Raw genomic sequence first — 15,462 nt, 5'->3', positions numbered from 1 at the left:
TGGTAAGGGTAAAATTCGACAACCCAGACAAAATATTTAGAACAGGAGTTCCCACTGTGGCACGGTGCGTTAAGAACCTGACTGCAGTGGCTTGGGTCGCTGTGGAGGTGCAGTTTTGATTTCCAGCCCAGGATCCAGCATTGCTTCAGCTGTGGTGTAAGTCACAGCTGTGGCTGGGATTCAATCCCTGGCCTGGGGAACTTGTACATGCTGTGAATGCAGCCATAAAAAAAAAAAAAAAAAAAAAGAAAAAGAAATTTAGAAGTTCCTGTTGTAGCTCTGCAGTAACAAACCCGACTAGTATCCATGAGGATGCAGGTTCAATCCCTGGCCTCACTCAGTGGATTATGGATCCAGCATTGCCATGAGCTTTGGTGTAGGTACCAGATGCAGCTTGGATCCCACGTTGCTGTGGCTGTGGTGCAGGCTGACAGCTCCAGCTCCAATATGACCCCTAGCCTGGGAACTTCCATGTGCTACATGTGCAGCCCTAAAAAGCCAAAAAAAAAAAAAAATTATAACAATGCCTGGCCCATATCCATTTTATATGTGTACACACCTATGTATATATGTTTATATAATTTTTATATATAGTCAATATAATAATCAATGAAAATTGGCAGCTGCTGTTGATGATAATAATGATGACCTTGAACACAGCCAAGGAATAGTCAAGTGGCTTCCTGGTGGAGTAAGAACTAAGTCCAGGGAGTTCCTGTCGTGGCGCAGTGGTTAACGAATCCGACTAGGAACCATGAGGTTGCGGGTTCAGTCCCTGCCCTTGCTCAGTGGGTTAACGATCCAGCGTTGCCGTGAGCTGTGGTGTAGGTTGCAGACTCGGCTCGGATCCCGCATTGCTGTGGCTCTGGCGTAGGCCGGTGGCTACAGCTCCGATTCGACCCCTAGCCTGGGAACTTCCATATGCCGCGGGAGCGGCCCAGGAAATAGCAACAACAACAAAAGACAAAAAGACAAAAGACAATAAAAAAAAAAAAAAAAAAAAAAAAAAGAACTAAGTCCAGGCATGGAGAGTTCCCTGGTGGCCAATGGTTAAAGATCCGGTGTTGTCACTACTGTGGCTCAGGTCACTGCTGTGGTGCTGGTTCAGTCCCTGGCCCAGAAACTTCGTATGCCATGGGCACAGCTGAAAAGAAAGAGGTTGGAACCAAATTAAGAAGAGGCAAGAAGCTGGTCTTTGCAGGGGCCTGTGAGAAGCCCTGTCCTGCTGGGGGAGACCCTGGCAGGAGCTGGGAGCTGTCTGGCGGAGGCCTTGGAGGCCACATCTAAAATGAACACCCCAAGTGGTCTGGACAGGCTGGAACAATGGACTAAAACAGACCAGGCGAGACTTGCTGCCCCATCCGGAGACGCTGACCAAGGCTCCATGAGAAAAGGCTCTACCTGGTCGTCATCTGGCTGGAAGCCTCTGTGGTCAAGAGGCAGAAAACTGAGGCGAGCACCTCCAAATTAAAGGGTAGGGTAGCCCCCGTTTTGATTTCAATAACACCATTGTTTCCTTATTGAATGAAACCTATTTTGACCCCAGTAAGACTTAGAATTAGTACCACAGTGTTTAAGATAAACTAACCAAGGGTTTCAATTACCTTAATGAGTCAGCAGACTTTTTCCATAAAGGGTCAGTTAGTAAAATAGTTTAGGTTTTGTGGACCAAGAGGCAAAATCAAAGATAGTACATAGGTATTAATATAATAAGAGAGAAAACAAATTTCCACACATTCTTCATCAACAAAATTAAAAATAGGGAGTTCCCATCATGGCTCACTGTAAATGAATCTGACCAGCATCCATGAAGATGCGGGTTCGATCCCTGGCCTCGTTCAGTGGGTTAAGGATCCAGCATTGCCGTGAGCCGTGGTGTTGGTCACAGACATGGCTCAGATCCTGCGTTGCTGTGGCTGTGGTATAGGCTGACGCCTACACCCCCGATTAGATCCCAAGCCTGGGAACCTCCATATGTCTCAAGTGCAGCCCTAAAAAGACAAAAAAAAAAATTAAAAATATAATAACCGGGGAGTTCCCATTGTGGCTTAGTGGGTTCAGAACCCAATTGGTATCCAGGAGGACATGGGTTCCATCCCTGGCCTCAATCAATGGGTGAAGGATCTGGCGTGTGGTGTAGGTAACAGATACAGCTCAGATCTGGCGTGGCTGTGGCTGAGGCGTAGGCTGGCAGCCGCAGCTCTAATTCTACCCCTAGCTTGGGAACTTCTATATGCCATACCTACAACCCTAAAAAGGCAAAAAAAAAAAAAAAATACATTTAAAAAAAATCTATTGCAAATATTCATCTGCTAATGCTGATCTGTAATGAGATTTTATATATTTCATCTTTGAAACCGTTCCTTCGTTCAGATAAGTACTGCCACAAACAGATAACCGTCTTGGAGCAGACAATTTTAATTGAACACTTTCGCCTGGAAGGCATCCACAGATTCCCGTTAGACTGTTCTCCTGATATCCGCCTTGTCATACGTCATTACATTTCAGATTAATCACTCCCTGTGGAAGCGTAGTTAGAGGCTCTTAAGTGCATAGTTAAGTGGATTTTGAAGAATGGAAATTTGCTTTGAGTTTCCAAAAAACCCTTCTGCAGCTTGGAGAAATACTTCTGCAAATGTGTGTGGGAATGGAGGTCTTGCTTCATGTTTTAGCGGTGATGGCGGTGGTGGTTTTTTATGTTTTTCTATCTTACTGGAGTATAGTTGACTTACAATATCGTGTTAGTTTCAGGGGGTCAGCAAAGTGAATCAGTTATACACATACATCCACCCATTCCTTTTCAGATGCTTTTCCCACACGGGTTATTATACAGTATTGCGTAGATTTCCTTTGCGACACAGTAGGTCCTTGTTACGTATCTATTTTATCAACAGTAGTGTATCTGGGTTGATCCCAACCTCCTCATTTTTCCCTCCCCACAGTGTTTCCCCTTTGGGAACCATAAGTTTGATTTTGAAAACTTTGCCTGTTTCTGGTTTCTGAATAAGTTCTTTGGTATCTTTGGGTTTTTTGTTTGTTTGTTTGTCTTTTTGCCATTTCTTGGGCCGCTCCCGCGGCATATGGAGGTTCCCATCCTAGGGGTCCAATCGGAGCTGTAGCCACTGGCCTACATCAGAGCCACCGCAACACGGGATCCAAGCCTCGTCTGCAACCTACACCACAGCTCACGGCAACGCTGGATCCTTAACCCACTGAGCAAGGCCAGGGATCGAACCTTATGGCACCCATGGCAACCTCATGGTTCCTAGTCGGATTCGTTAACCACAGGAACTCCTGAATCATTTTTGTTAGATTCCACATGTGAGTGATCTCATATATTTGCCTTTCTCTGTTGGACTTAGTGTGATTGTTTCTAGGTCCATACATTTTGCTGCAAATGGCATTATTTTGTTCTTCTTTATGGCTGAGTACTATTCCATTGTATATATGTAGGTTGCTTCTGCATCTTTGGGCAGCACAGAAAGAGGATAAAGCAGTTTGATATTACTTGTGGCTCAAGTCATGTTAGTTGTTGAAATAACTTTAGTGCAGTCAGTGTTTGAAGGGCCTGTCTTGCCCTGTGATTTTAGGTTGATTCACTAAGAATTATTTTACAGTGTGCAACAAAAGCTCATTTCCAAAGCCACTCAGTGTTTGATAACAGTGGTTGAGGGTGGTTGTACTTGTTCAGAAAAATTTCAGTCTTGGCCCTGAGCTAAAATAAATCACAGAAACGTTTCACCACTGCTAAACCATGGTACCAGGCAAGTCGGGAAAACCAGCTTCTACCTCTGACGAAAATTCTCAGAACCGATGATGGTCAAGTCCATGAAAGCTAATGAAGTTCATTGACACTGCTGGTTCAATACCACATGACGGATCCAAGTATTTTCTGCAAAGCCCTTCCTGATGTGCAACATAATCAATAGCCAACCACAGGCAGTATTTAAATAGCTTACGTTTCCACAGGCTCTAAATATGTTCAGCTACACCTTCTTGTGCTCAACACAGAGAGGTACCATCATCAGCTCTCTCTCTTCTCAGCAGGTTCCACTTCAGGTTGTATTGACCTTGTGCTTGCTTCTCAATGTTTTGAAAATATCTTTGCCTGTATTCTTTCATGCACCCATTCATAGAGGCTCATTCTTTCATCACTTCCAACCCCGCCTTGACCTTGAATGAACAACCCTGAACAGAGTTTGAACAGTAGCGGAACCCCCAGTTCAGGAAGAGCCTAGGAAACCATCCAACGTCGTGCGCTTTGGTTTGCGTGCTTTTAACTGACTCTCGATGTTCCTCCGAAGGTCCTTCACTCCTCAAGTAGCTCTTCAGGCAGAAAGACCAATAGTCTGAAAATAATTTCTATCCTCTGGAGCCCCTTCCTCAGCTGCTGCAAATCAATCACAATTTCATTAAGTCACCATCGAGTAACTGGTGTTCCTTCCTTGGAAAACCCATGAGCCACTTGGAACCTTATTTTGATGACAGCCTCATTTTCATTTTTGTGAAGAAGTTCTGCGGGGATGAGATCCTAAGTTTCTAATGTTTCTGGCCGTCGCTCCCTGGTGAGTTGGGAGTCTTGCAGGGAATGCTTAGTCCGGTCCTGCTGTCTCCTTCAGCACAACCATGGTGTCGTGGCACCACAAACGCAGTGCTTTGCTACCCAAGAGATGAACAAAACCGACCCTTCGCTGTACCTGACAACTACAACACACGAAGCCCATTCTTCTTGTCTTGACATGATGGGCATGCATTGGCGATAAAAAATAAAGCAAGATGCCACCATATGGTGACACATAAACACTCGGAAAGCTGTCAAGTTATGACCATGTCACTCGGACCGGCCTTCCTCTAGACAGCAGTGCAAAGCAATGAGAGTAAAACACACAGTCTGTTACAACGTCCCAACTCTGCCCTTGCAGTTCAAAAAGCAGACGTGTAAATGAATGAACACGGCTGTGTTCCAACAAAACTTTAGTAATAGACCCTAAAAATGTGAACTTGATATAATTTTACAAGATACAACATGTTATTCTTCGTTCGATCTTTTTTCCAACCATTTAAAAATGCAAAAACCTCTCTTTGAAGAGAATGTAAAGAGAAATATTTGATAAAGGACCGTTACTCAAAATATACAAAGAACCCTTAAAACTCACAGTCAGAAAACAAACAGCCCACTTATAAACTAGGCCAGGAGTTCCCATCGTGGCTCAGCAGAAACAAATCCAACTATGAACCATCAGGTCGCATGTTCCATCCCTGGCCTCGCTCAGTGGGTTAAAGGATCTGGCATTGCCATGAGCTGTGGTGTAGTTTGCAGATGCAGCTCGGATCTGGCGTGGCTGTGGCTGTGGTGTAGGCCAACAGCTGTAGCTCCGATTAGAGCTCTAGCCTGGGAACCTCCATATGCCATGGGTGTGGCCCCAAAAAGCAAAAAAAAAAAAAAAAAATGGCAAAAGTGAGAGTTCCCACTGTGTGGAGGCGGATTAGGGATCTGGGTTGTCACTGTAGCAGCGGGCATTGCTTCTGAGGCTCGGATTTGATCCCTGGCCCAGAAACTTCCATATGCCAAGGGTGCAGCCAAAAAAAAAAAAAAAAAACCTGGGTAAAAGATCTGAACAGACACCTCACCAAAGAAGCATATGGCAATGAAGCATATGAAAAGATGCTGAACATCATACCTCATTAGGGACTGAAATTAAAACAAGATACCACCACATACCTACAGATAATCTAAAACAGGGAGTTCCCTTTGTGGCTCAATGGTTAACGATCCCGACTAGGATCCATTAGGATGCAGATTCAATCCCTGGCCTCACTCAGTGGGTTAAAGATCTGGCGTTGCTGTGAGCTGTGGTGTAGGCTGCAGACACGGCTCAGATCCCCAGTGGCTGTGGCTGTGACATAGGCCAGCGGTTGTAGCTCTGATTCGACCCCCAGCCCAGCAACTTCCCTACACCTTGGGTTCAGCCCTAAAAAGCGAAAAAAAAAAAAAAAAGAAAGAAAGAAAATCTAAGACATTGACACATCAAATGCTGGCAGGGAACTGTCATTGCTGGTGGGAAAAGCAAAATGGTACAGCCACTTTGGAAGACAGTCTGACAGTTTCTTACAAAACTAAACATATAATTCAGCAATCTCCCTCCTTGGTATTTACCCAAATGTGCTGAAAATGTATGTCCACACAAAAATCTGCATGTGAATGTTTATAGCAGCTTTCTTCATAATCGCTGAAACTTGGAAGCAACCAAGTTCTCCTTCAATAGGTAAAGTTTATCCAAACCGCTGTAACCATACAACGGAATATTATTCGATGATAAAAAGGAGCAATCAAGCCACACAAAGACATGGAGGAAATTTACATGCATATTACTCATGAAAGAGACCAATCATAAATTCGTACTGTATGACTCATACTGATTGATTCCAACTATATGACATTCTTGAAACGGCAACACTATGGCGAGAGTAGAAAGGTTACTGGTGGCCAGAGCTTCAAAGGGGGGCTGAGTGAATGAGGGACGAAAAGGAGGAGCACAGAGTATCTGGGGGGCAGTGGAACCTATTCTGTATGATAATCTTTTTTTTTTTTTTCCCACTGTACAGCAAGGGGGTCAGGTTATCCTTACATGTATACATTGCAGTTACAGTTATTTCGCCCACCCTTTCTTCTGTTGCGACATGAGTATCTAGACATAGTTCTCAATGCTATTCAGCAGGATCTCCTTGTAAATCTATTCTAGGTTGTGTCTGATAAGCCCAAGCTCCCGATCCCTCCCACTCCCTCCCTGTATGATAATCTGATGGCAGATACTTGAATGCCTTTGTCAAGACCTGCAAAATGTATACCACAAAGAGTGAATCCTAATATTAACTGTGGACTTTAGGTAATGAATGCGAGTTGTTAATAATGCGAGGAAACTGTGGGAGGGGAGATAAGGTATATGGGAATATGGTATATGCTCACTTTTGTTATAAATCTAAAACTACCGCAAAAAGGAACGTCTATTCATTTAGAAAAAAATTCCTGTTTCCCAGTCTGTACAAAAACAGGTAGCAGACTGGATTCGACTCAGAGGACATAGTTTACTGACTCCTGATCTAACCCATAGTGTCAGTCATTTTGTTTTAAAGAGTCTGTGTATTTTGGGTATTTTAAAGTATTTGTAAAATACTTAAAATATGATCTGATTTTTTAAAATTATACCTTAAGTATATTTAATTAAAAAATTAGGAGTTCCATCGTGGCACAGTGGAAATGAAGCCGACTAGGAACCATGAGGTTGCAGAGTTGATCCTTGGCCTCGCTCAGTGGGTTAAGGATCCAGTGCTGCCGTGGGCTGTGGTGCAGGTCGCAGGTGCAGCTTGGATCTGGTGTTGCTGTGGCTGTGGTGTAGGCCGGCAGCTGTAGCTCCGATTTGACTCCTAGCCTGGGAACCTGCATGTGCTACAGGTGTGGCCCTAAAAAGACAAAAAGACCCCCCCCCCAAAAAAAAGAGTTAACTTAGCCTTATCATATTAAGTTGAAATTTTGAGTTTGAAGTTAGTGTTAGGAGTTCCCTGGTGGCCTAGCAGGTTAAGGTTCTGGCATTGCCACTATTGTGGCTCAGGCCACTGCTGTGACATAAGTTTTATCCCTGGCCCAGAAACTTCCACATGCCACAGGATGGCCAAAAAAGAAACAAGTTTTAGTGTTAAAACATTTCAGAACCTAAGATTAATCATTTCTAATAGTTTACTAGATTGACAAGATATTTTAAAGAATTCCAGGAGTTCCTGTCATGGCTCAGTGGTCATGAACCCGACTAGTATCCTTGAGGACCTGGGTTCGATTCCTGGCCTCGCTCAGTGGGTTAAGGATCCAGCATTGCTGTGAGCTGTGGTGTAAGTCGCAGATGCAGCTCGGATCCCAAGTTGCTGTGGCTGTGGTGTAGGCCAGCAGCTACAGCTCCAATTTGACCCCTAGGCTAGGAACTTCCCTATGCTGCAGATGCAGCCCCCCCCCAAAAAAAAAAACCTCCAGAAGGCCTTAGGACAATTCAAGTATTTGTAAAAGTTATATATCAAATTCTAAATTGTTTTAAACAAATGTTCAAAGGATTTTAACTGAGTTTGGTGGGAGCAACTATTAATCAAAATCAATTTAAAATATTAACGTATGGAGTTCCCATCGTGGCTCAGTGGTTAACGAATCCGGCTAGGAACCATGAGGTTGCGGGTTCGATCCCTGACCTTGCTCAGTGGGTTAAGGATCCGGCGTTGCCATGAGCTATGGTGTGGGTCGCAGACGTGGCTCGGATCTGGTGTTGCTGTGGCTCTGGTGTAGGCCGGTGGCTACAGCTCTGATTCAACTCCTAGCCTGGAAACCTCCATATGCTGCAAGTGTGGCCCTAAAAAGCAAAAAAAAGACCAAAAAAAAGAAATTCTTCTGTTTTTGTGTGTAAAAAAATATTGTTGTTATATTAACAAGAAAAAAGAATTCTTATATTTTAGAAACATATACTCAAGTATTTATTTAAGGCTGAAATGATATAATATCTGAGATTTCCTTTAAAATAAGCTGATGGCAGGGGTGCAGAGAAGGCATTATAGATAAAATAAGATTGGCAGTGTATTGACCATTGCTTAAATTGATGATGGGTCCATAAGGCTCACTGTACCATCTGCTTTCACCTATGTTTGGAAATTCCCATGGTGCAACATTAAAAAAAAAAAGTGTAATGATGAAATAAAATTTTCAACTAGTTAAATATGACCAGAGTAACTTCTAAGGAATCTTTTCTTTGCACAAAGCCACCAAAGAGACCTACAAGATTCAGATTAAACTGCTCACATGCGGAAGTTCTCGGGCCAGGGATCAAACCCACACTGCAGCAGTCACCAGAGCCATGCCAGATTCTTAACCTGCTGAGCCATCAGGGAAGTCCATAAACTTCCCCCTCTTTCTTCAGGCTTTTAGGGGGCAGGTCTGGTACAAATGGGTGGATTGATGAGAAAATAGGCAGCTTTCAAAGGGACTTTGCACCAAGGCAAATGGGCTGCCTCCAGCCTTTGCTGAGGGGCTTCTCCAGGGAATCCACTTATTTGGGGAGGAGATGAGGCAACCATGGCCCCTCGTGTTCCTTCCACATGTGAAGTTGCAAGGTTGGGGGAGGTACTTTGCCCACCAGCAATCACGGCTGTAGGGAGGGGAGATCAGACCCGTTCTGGGGCCCTGCCTGGGTCAGAAGTTGAGGTCCGCTCTTCCTAACTTCCTGAGTGTCTGCTGTTGCGTTTTTGAGGAACACAGCCTGGCCTCACCCACCCTCATCCCCTCGTCCCTTCTGTAAGGTCATGGAAGAGATTGCCTCCCAGGAAAAGAACATGACTGTTCTTGAAAAAGCCATCCTTGATCAAGAGGGGCCTGCCAAGGTGGCTCACACTCGCCTGGAGACCAGGACCCATCGGCCCAACGTGGAGCTGTGTCGCGATGTGGCACAGTATAGGCTCATCAAGGAGGTTGATGAGATCGCTTACAACGTTGCAAGGTAGGCAGAGGGCTGCTGGGGCTCCATTTGAACCCCGATTGTGGAGTTCCCATCATGGCGCAGCGGAAACGAATCTGACTAGGAACCACGAGGTCACAGGTTCGATTCCTGGCCTCCCTCAGTGGGTTAAGGATCCAGCATTGCCATGAGCTGTGGTGTAGGTCGCAGACGAGGCTCAGGCTCGGATCTGGCGTTGCTGTGGCTGTAGCATAGGCCGGTAGCAACAGCTCTGATTAGACCCCTAGCCTGGGGGGTGCGGCCCTAAAAAGACCAAAAAAAAAAAAAAAAAAAAAACCCAGATTGTGAGCCAGGCTCAGCAGTGTCAACATGGGCCAAGCAGGCTAGGCACAAGGACCTGTGCATCTGTGATGTTTGAGGGGTTCCTTTATAAAGAGCAGTCCCTCCTACCTCCAGCCAATCGCTGCCCTGCAGGGACTGGATCCCAGGGTTTAAATTTTTCTAAAGTTCACATCCCGAGGTTTAGGTTAAAATCTACAGTTTTAAGCCTGTGCAGTTCATGGCTGGATCTGCCTTGTGAATCTGGCCCGCAGCCACCAATTTGAAATCTCTGTCTTAAGAGAACGAGGGCGAAGACACAGCAGTTTGGGTTCTGCATGGAGTACAGAAAGAGCGATAAATTACTAATTCCCTTGTGTTCCCTTGTGTTCTTCCTGTTCTCGTAGGTTAAAGGAAACGCTGGCGCAGGCTCAAGCAGAGCTGAAAGGCCTGAATCGCAGGCAGCTCGCCCTGCAGGAGGAGATCCAGGTCAAGGAGAACAGCATCTACATCGACGAGGTGCTGTGCGTCCACATGCGGCGGTCCATCCCTCCGCGCGACGGGGACGACCGCGGGCAGTGGGCCGGGGGGCTCCGGCCCGACGCTGTCTGCTGAAAGCAGGATGCCCACCAAGCCATTCCCATTAAACCGCGTCCTGAACCAGGAGCGCAGAACTCTCCTTTCAGGTTCCCGCCAGAAACTCTGGGCGGGGGTTCCCAAGCCCGAGCTGTGGGTGCAAGGCTCTATCCTGCTGCTGCTGCTGCTGCTGCTGCAGTGGCCGTTGAACAGGTAACCCCATGAATTAGCACGGGCCAGTCTTGTATCAATGGACTTCAGGCCTGGGGGAGGGGCCCAAGACTTTTTCGTTCCGATTCATTTCAATTCGGGAGTTGGGCGGGACCCCCCTATTCGGACCAACGCCCACCTTACCCACAAGAGGGCGTGCGAACGCCTCTCCTGGTCCCAAGATTCCCTTCCCTGGAAAACAGCGCAGCGGTGGCTGCTTTAGACCCCCTCCGGTACGCGGGAAGCAAGTTCAGGTCATAGGGAACTTAGTAGAGAGAGAAGCCGCCCTGGGTCAGGAGTCCCCTGAAGTCTTCCCAGCACCTGCAGGCGTCTCTCTGGGCCCCGTTCTCGCGGCTGAAACAGGTAGGCTGCGACCCGGGGCCCTTTACCAGAATGCCTGCTCCTCGGCAAAGGTTTCCTTGAGCAACGGAAAACAGTGAAGCTATAAGGGGCTAAAAATAACAGCACGTAGGCAGAGTCGCGGCAATTATGAATGATACGGTACAGAAAGGCCACAAACCAAGTGCCACGTCTGAGGTGCCAGGAGCAAAAACAGGGTACTGTGAGTGATCCCCAAACAGCACACCACCAAGGGGGTAGGCAGACCGCCTAAGCCGCCCCTCTGGCCCAACCTATGAACCCACCCCTGTTCTCATCCTCATTTAAGGAACCAGCTGGTGCCCCCTGTGGGGAGTGAGCAAAGGCACCTGTTACTTGTTTTCACTCCTGCTGCTGGTCGGGTCCCAATAAAGCCTTGCCTGGATATCTTGTGTGGCCTTTTATCAATTTCTATTGACTAAAGAGCCAAAGGCCTTTAACAAAATGAATAGGAAGGGGAGTTCCCGCTGTGGCTCCATGGGTAAGGACCCAGTGATATTTCTGTAAGGATACAGGTTGGATCCCTGGCCTCAATCAGTGGGTTAAGGAGCCCTCATTGCTGTAAGGGTCAGCGTGGGCTGCAGCGGCAGCTCTGATTAGACCCCCATCCCAGGAACTTCCATATGCTGCAGTCCAGCAGTTAAAAAAAAAAAAAAATGAAGAGGAAGGATAGGGCCTGAGGGCCGTCCAGCTCTTAGGAAGTCAGTCCTGGTGGGAGGGGTTGAGGAGCAGGTGAGCCAGGCGGCCGTTTTCTGGGGTCATGGTGTTACCCATTCAGGTCCTTGGACTCTTTGGTTTATAGAAATTGATAAGAGGCCAGACAAGGAATTCACGGCTTCACTGGGACTCAAGCTGCAGCAGGAGGGAACAAAACAAGTCACAGGTGCCCTTGCTGGCTCTCCAGGGGGCGTGAGCTGGTTCCTCCGATGGGGGAACAACAGGGCCGGGTCCCTGGGTTGGGCCGGGGGTGGGGCTTGGGTGGTGCCTTACATGGGGGTCCTGCCCAGACCCTGCTTTTGCTCCTGGCACCTCAAAATGCCCGTCGGCTGGTGGCCTTTCTGTACTTCATCATTCCTAAATGCCCCACTCATATGTGTGGTTATTGTAATTGTTATTTCCCCAATACAGTTTTTTTTGCTACTGCACAGCGTGGCGACCCAGTCACACATACATGTGTACATTCTTTTTTCGCCCATCATCATGCTCCATCATAAGTGACTAGACAGAGTTCCCAGTGCTACCCAGCAGCATCTCAGGGCTAACCCGTTCCAAAGGCAATAGTCTGCATCGATTAACCCCAAGCTCCCCATCCATCCTGCTCCCTCCCCCTCCCCCTTGGCAACCGCAAGTCTCTTCTCCAAGTCCATGATTTTCTTTTCTGTGGAAAGCCTCCTTTGTGCCGTATGCAGTTACTTTTAGTCCCTGATGGTTTTTCTGTTGCCGGAGGAGATAGTTGTCCAGGCACAAGCATTCCGGTAAAGGGCCCCCGGTCCCAGCCTGTTTGAAGGAGGTATGAGAGGGGACGTCTCTGGTTCCCAGGGCGGGGCAGGGCTCAGCGGGCACCAGTGGACCCGCGTGTCAGCTGTGGCGGTGGGTGGCTCTGGCGGGAGGACCTGTGAGTGACCCTGAGGAGGCTGGAGGCATTGGTACCAACAGGGCAGGGGTGGCGACGGCTTACAGAGGGTGCTCCGACCGCGTTCTGAACCCAGTGACCAGAGCCTCAGGATTGGCAGCCTGGGGAAGAGGGAGGCAACCGTGCTGGGCTCCGGAGGTCCCGCCGCCGAGGGACCTGTCACACCACTGCCTGGAAAGGATTTCTGGGTTTTGTTTCCTTTCCTGAATGTAAACGCAGTATGAGTTTGGTGTTGGTTTTCAGACCAGGTAGCAATCATTCTTTTTTTTTTTTTTTTTTTTTTTGGCCACGCTCATGGCCTGTGGAACTTCCCAGGCCAGAGATTGAACCTGGGCCACAGCAGTAACCAGAGCCACAGCAGTGACAACGCCAGATCCTTAACCCACTGAGCCACCAGAGGATTCCTGTAGCATCTTTTTCTTAATACTCAAATAACAGTAAAAGAAAAGAACTACTCCCATTCTTGCCACAGATTCAAGTCAGTGGCTAAGCATTTGGGTTCCAGAGTCAGGCATAGCTGGTGGTCCTGTCACACCCACCTCCTGGGGCTCCTGCGGGATTGCGTCTGATCACCTGTGATCGGTCTCAGGGGGCAGCAAGCAGAGAAGGGACAGAAGCCGGATAGTCTGGGTGGCCGGGGCTCGGTGACTGCTTAGACCTAATCCAGAGCAGGGGAGGGAGAGTTTCTGGCTTGGGGAACAGGGTGAATGGTGGCACCTTTTGCCGAGAGGCAAGGTGGGAGGAGGGGGGCTGCTGCCCCGAGGGCGGCGGTGGGGGCATGGAGGGAAGGCGCTCCCCGTTGAGAATGAGGACCCTCTGGTGGGGAGAGAGGTCCAGCTGCAACCAGAGAGCTGGGGGACATCTGAAGAAAGGCCGTGATGCAAACCAGGGGATGTGCGGGCATTTCAAGCGCTCGGAGACGGGGTCTGGGCTTGAGGCCCAGAAAACACCAGTGCATCCCGGTTGAGCAAAGAGCCAGACCAGCAGGCAGACTGAGATAGAACATCCGAGGGGCTAAAGGAAGTCAAGAAAGCATGGTGTCACAGAGGCCCAGACAGCAGATGCAAGGCACTGGTGGTCAGCGGCTCACATGCTCCAGCGTCAGCTAAGAAAGGAAGAGCATCCTTGAGATTTGGCAGCTAGGCAGTCACCAAGGACCCTTTGCCAAAGGCAATTTCAGTAGAGTGTTTGAGGCAGAAGTCAAGAAGTGTAGATGCTTATTTTTCTTTCTTTCTTTCTTTCTTTTTTTTTTTTTTTTTGTCTTTTGTCTTTTTAGAGCCACACCTGTGGCATATGGAGGTTCCCAGGCTAGGGGTTTGATTGGAGCTGTTGCTGCTGGCCTACACCACAGCTCACAGCAACGCCAGATCCGTAACCCACTGAGCAAGGCCAGGGATCGAACCCGAAACCTCATGGTTCCTAGTTGGATTCATTCCCCCAGCGCCATGACAGGAACTCCAGTGCTTATTTTTTAAAGATGCTCATCTCAGGATGTGCTTTGAAAAGAAAATTGCTAACTCCTGCTCGCTGCTGGTACATATTCTGCCCCAAGCACTAAGGCACGGAGAGGTGGGAGCAGAAATAGTGCAACATGGGAGTTCCCTGGTAGCCTCGCAGTTAAGGATTCAGCATTGTCACTGCTGTGGTGAGGGCTTGAGGCTGGGCCCTGGGCCTTCCTCATGCCATGAGTGTGACCAAAAAAAAAAAAAAATTGTGAAACATCTCTTTTATTACACAGGAGTCTGCGGTCAACAGCATAAGATGCCATGTTGATTTTTTTCAACTTGGCCTATAGCCTTGAAAAATCAGTGTGTCTTGGAAGTCATAAACCTTGAAGCTATGCCTGCAGACTTTGAAAAGTAACTAGTCCAACTCCATCATTGCACATTTGGGAAAACTGAAGCCCCGTGGGGAAGTAGTAGAATGCTAGACCCAACTGCCCTCCAGCTAATAAAGTCTCAGTCGCACCTACTGCTGTTCACCTTTGCAGGTAAACACCTGATAAAGTTATCACAGAGAACCAGATACTGACTGGGTTGGAGCCCTGTTAATGCATTGTGGCCCTGGCATAGTCTCGAAATCCTCAAAGAAGAACTTTTTTTTGGCCTTTTTTTAGGGCCTCACCTGCAGCTTATGGAGGTTCCCAGGCTAGGGGTCGAAACGGAGCTGTAGCCACTGGCCTACACCACGGCTACAGCAACGCCAGGTTGGAGCTGAGTCTGTGACCTACACCACAGCTCACGGCAATGCGGGATCCTTAACCCACTGAGTGAGGCCAGGGATTGAACCTGTGTCTTCATGGATACTAGTGAGATTCGTTTTCTCTGAGCCAGGACAGGAACTCCAAAAGACCACTTCTTTCCCTTTTTTTTTTTTTTTTTTTTTTGCCTCTTTAGAGTCGCACCCTCGGCACATGGAGGGAGGTTCCCAGGCTAGGGGTGGAACTGGAGCTGGAGCTGCCAGCCTACACCACAGCCACAGCAACGAGGGATCCAAGCCACATCTGTGATCTACACCACAGCTCACAGATCCTTAACCCACCGAGCAAGGGCAGGGATCAAACCTGAAACCTCACGGTTCCTAGTCAGGTTTGTTTCTGCTGCGCCACGACGGGAACGCCTCCAGGAGATCACGCCTTCACAAACCACTTCCCATCACCTTCCTTAGACCGTAAGTGGCACTCGAATAGCAGCTCTCAATTAGGTACAAAGACTCTTTAACGGGGGGAATGAGCGTGTCTCAAATTGACAGAGGCAGTTACAATTGAGGAAAGGGTGCCTCTACCCTAACAGAGGTTAACCCGTCAGTAACAAGCCAACTCAAAGAACACCTGCTTCTCAAACCGGTAAGTACACTGTTCCC

General features: G+C 47.8%; 1 protein-coding gene across 3 annotated transcripts in view; it reads left to right on the top strand.

The window, feature by feature from the left end:
- Nucleotides 1-11,349, top strand: part of TEKT1 (tektin 1) — a 54,735-nt gene extending 43,386 nt beyond the window's left edge. For 2 of the 3 annotated variants that reach the window (XM_005669134.4, XM_021067709.2), the window contains 2 exons: nt 9,331-9,527; nt 10,211-10,469. In XM_005669134.4, coding sequence (XP_005669191.2) covers nt 9,331-9,527; nt 10,211-10,418 — 405 coding nt within the window. In that variant the 3' untranslated portion in view covers nt 10,419-10,469. Of the gene's footprint in view, nt 1-9,330; nt 9,528-10,210 lie in introns of all 3 variants that reach the window. The other variant, XM_003131872.7, reaches the window with a different exon arrangement.
- The last annotated feature ends 4,113 nt before the right edge of the window (nt 11,350-15,462 follow it).

This window comes from Sus scrofa, chromosome 12, assembly GCF_054392235.1.
Source record: "Sus scrofa isolate SSC_HxYL_T2T_F1_AM1 chromosome 12, Sscrofa_HxYL_maternal_Yorkshire_Landrace_v2.0, whole genome shotgun sequence".
Lineage (NCBI taxonomy): Eukaryota > Metazoa > Chordata > Mammalia > Artiodactyla > Suidae > Sus > Sus scrofa.
Note: the sequence above shows the minus strand (reverse complement) of the source record. Positions and strands in the feature narration are given on the sequence as shown.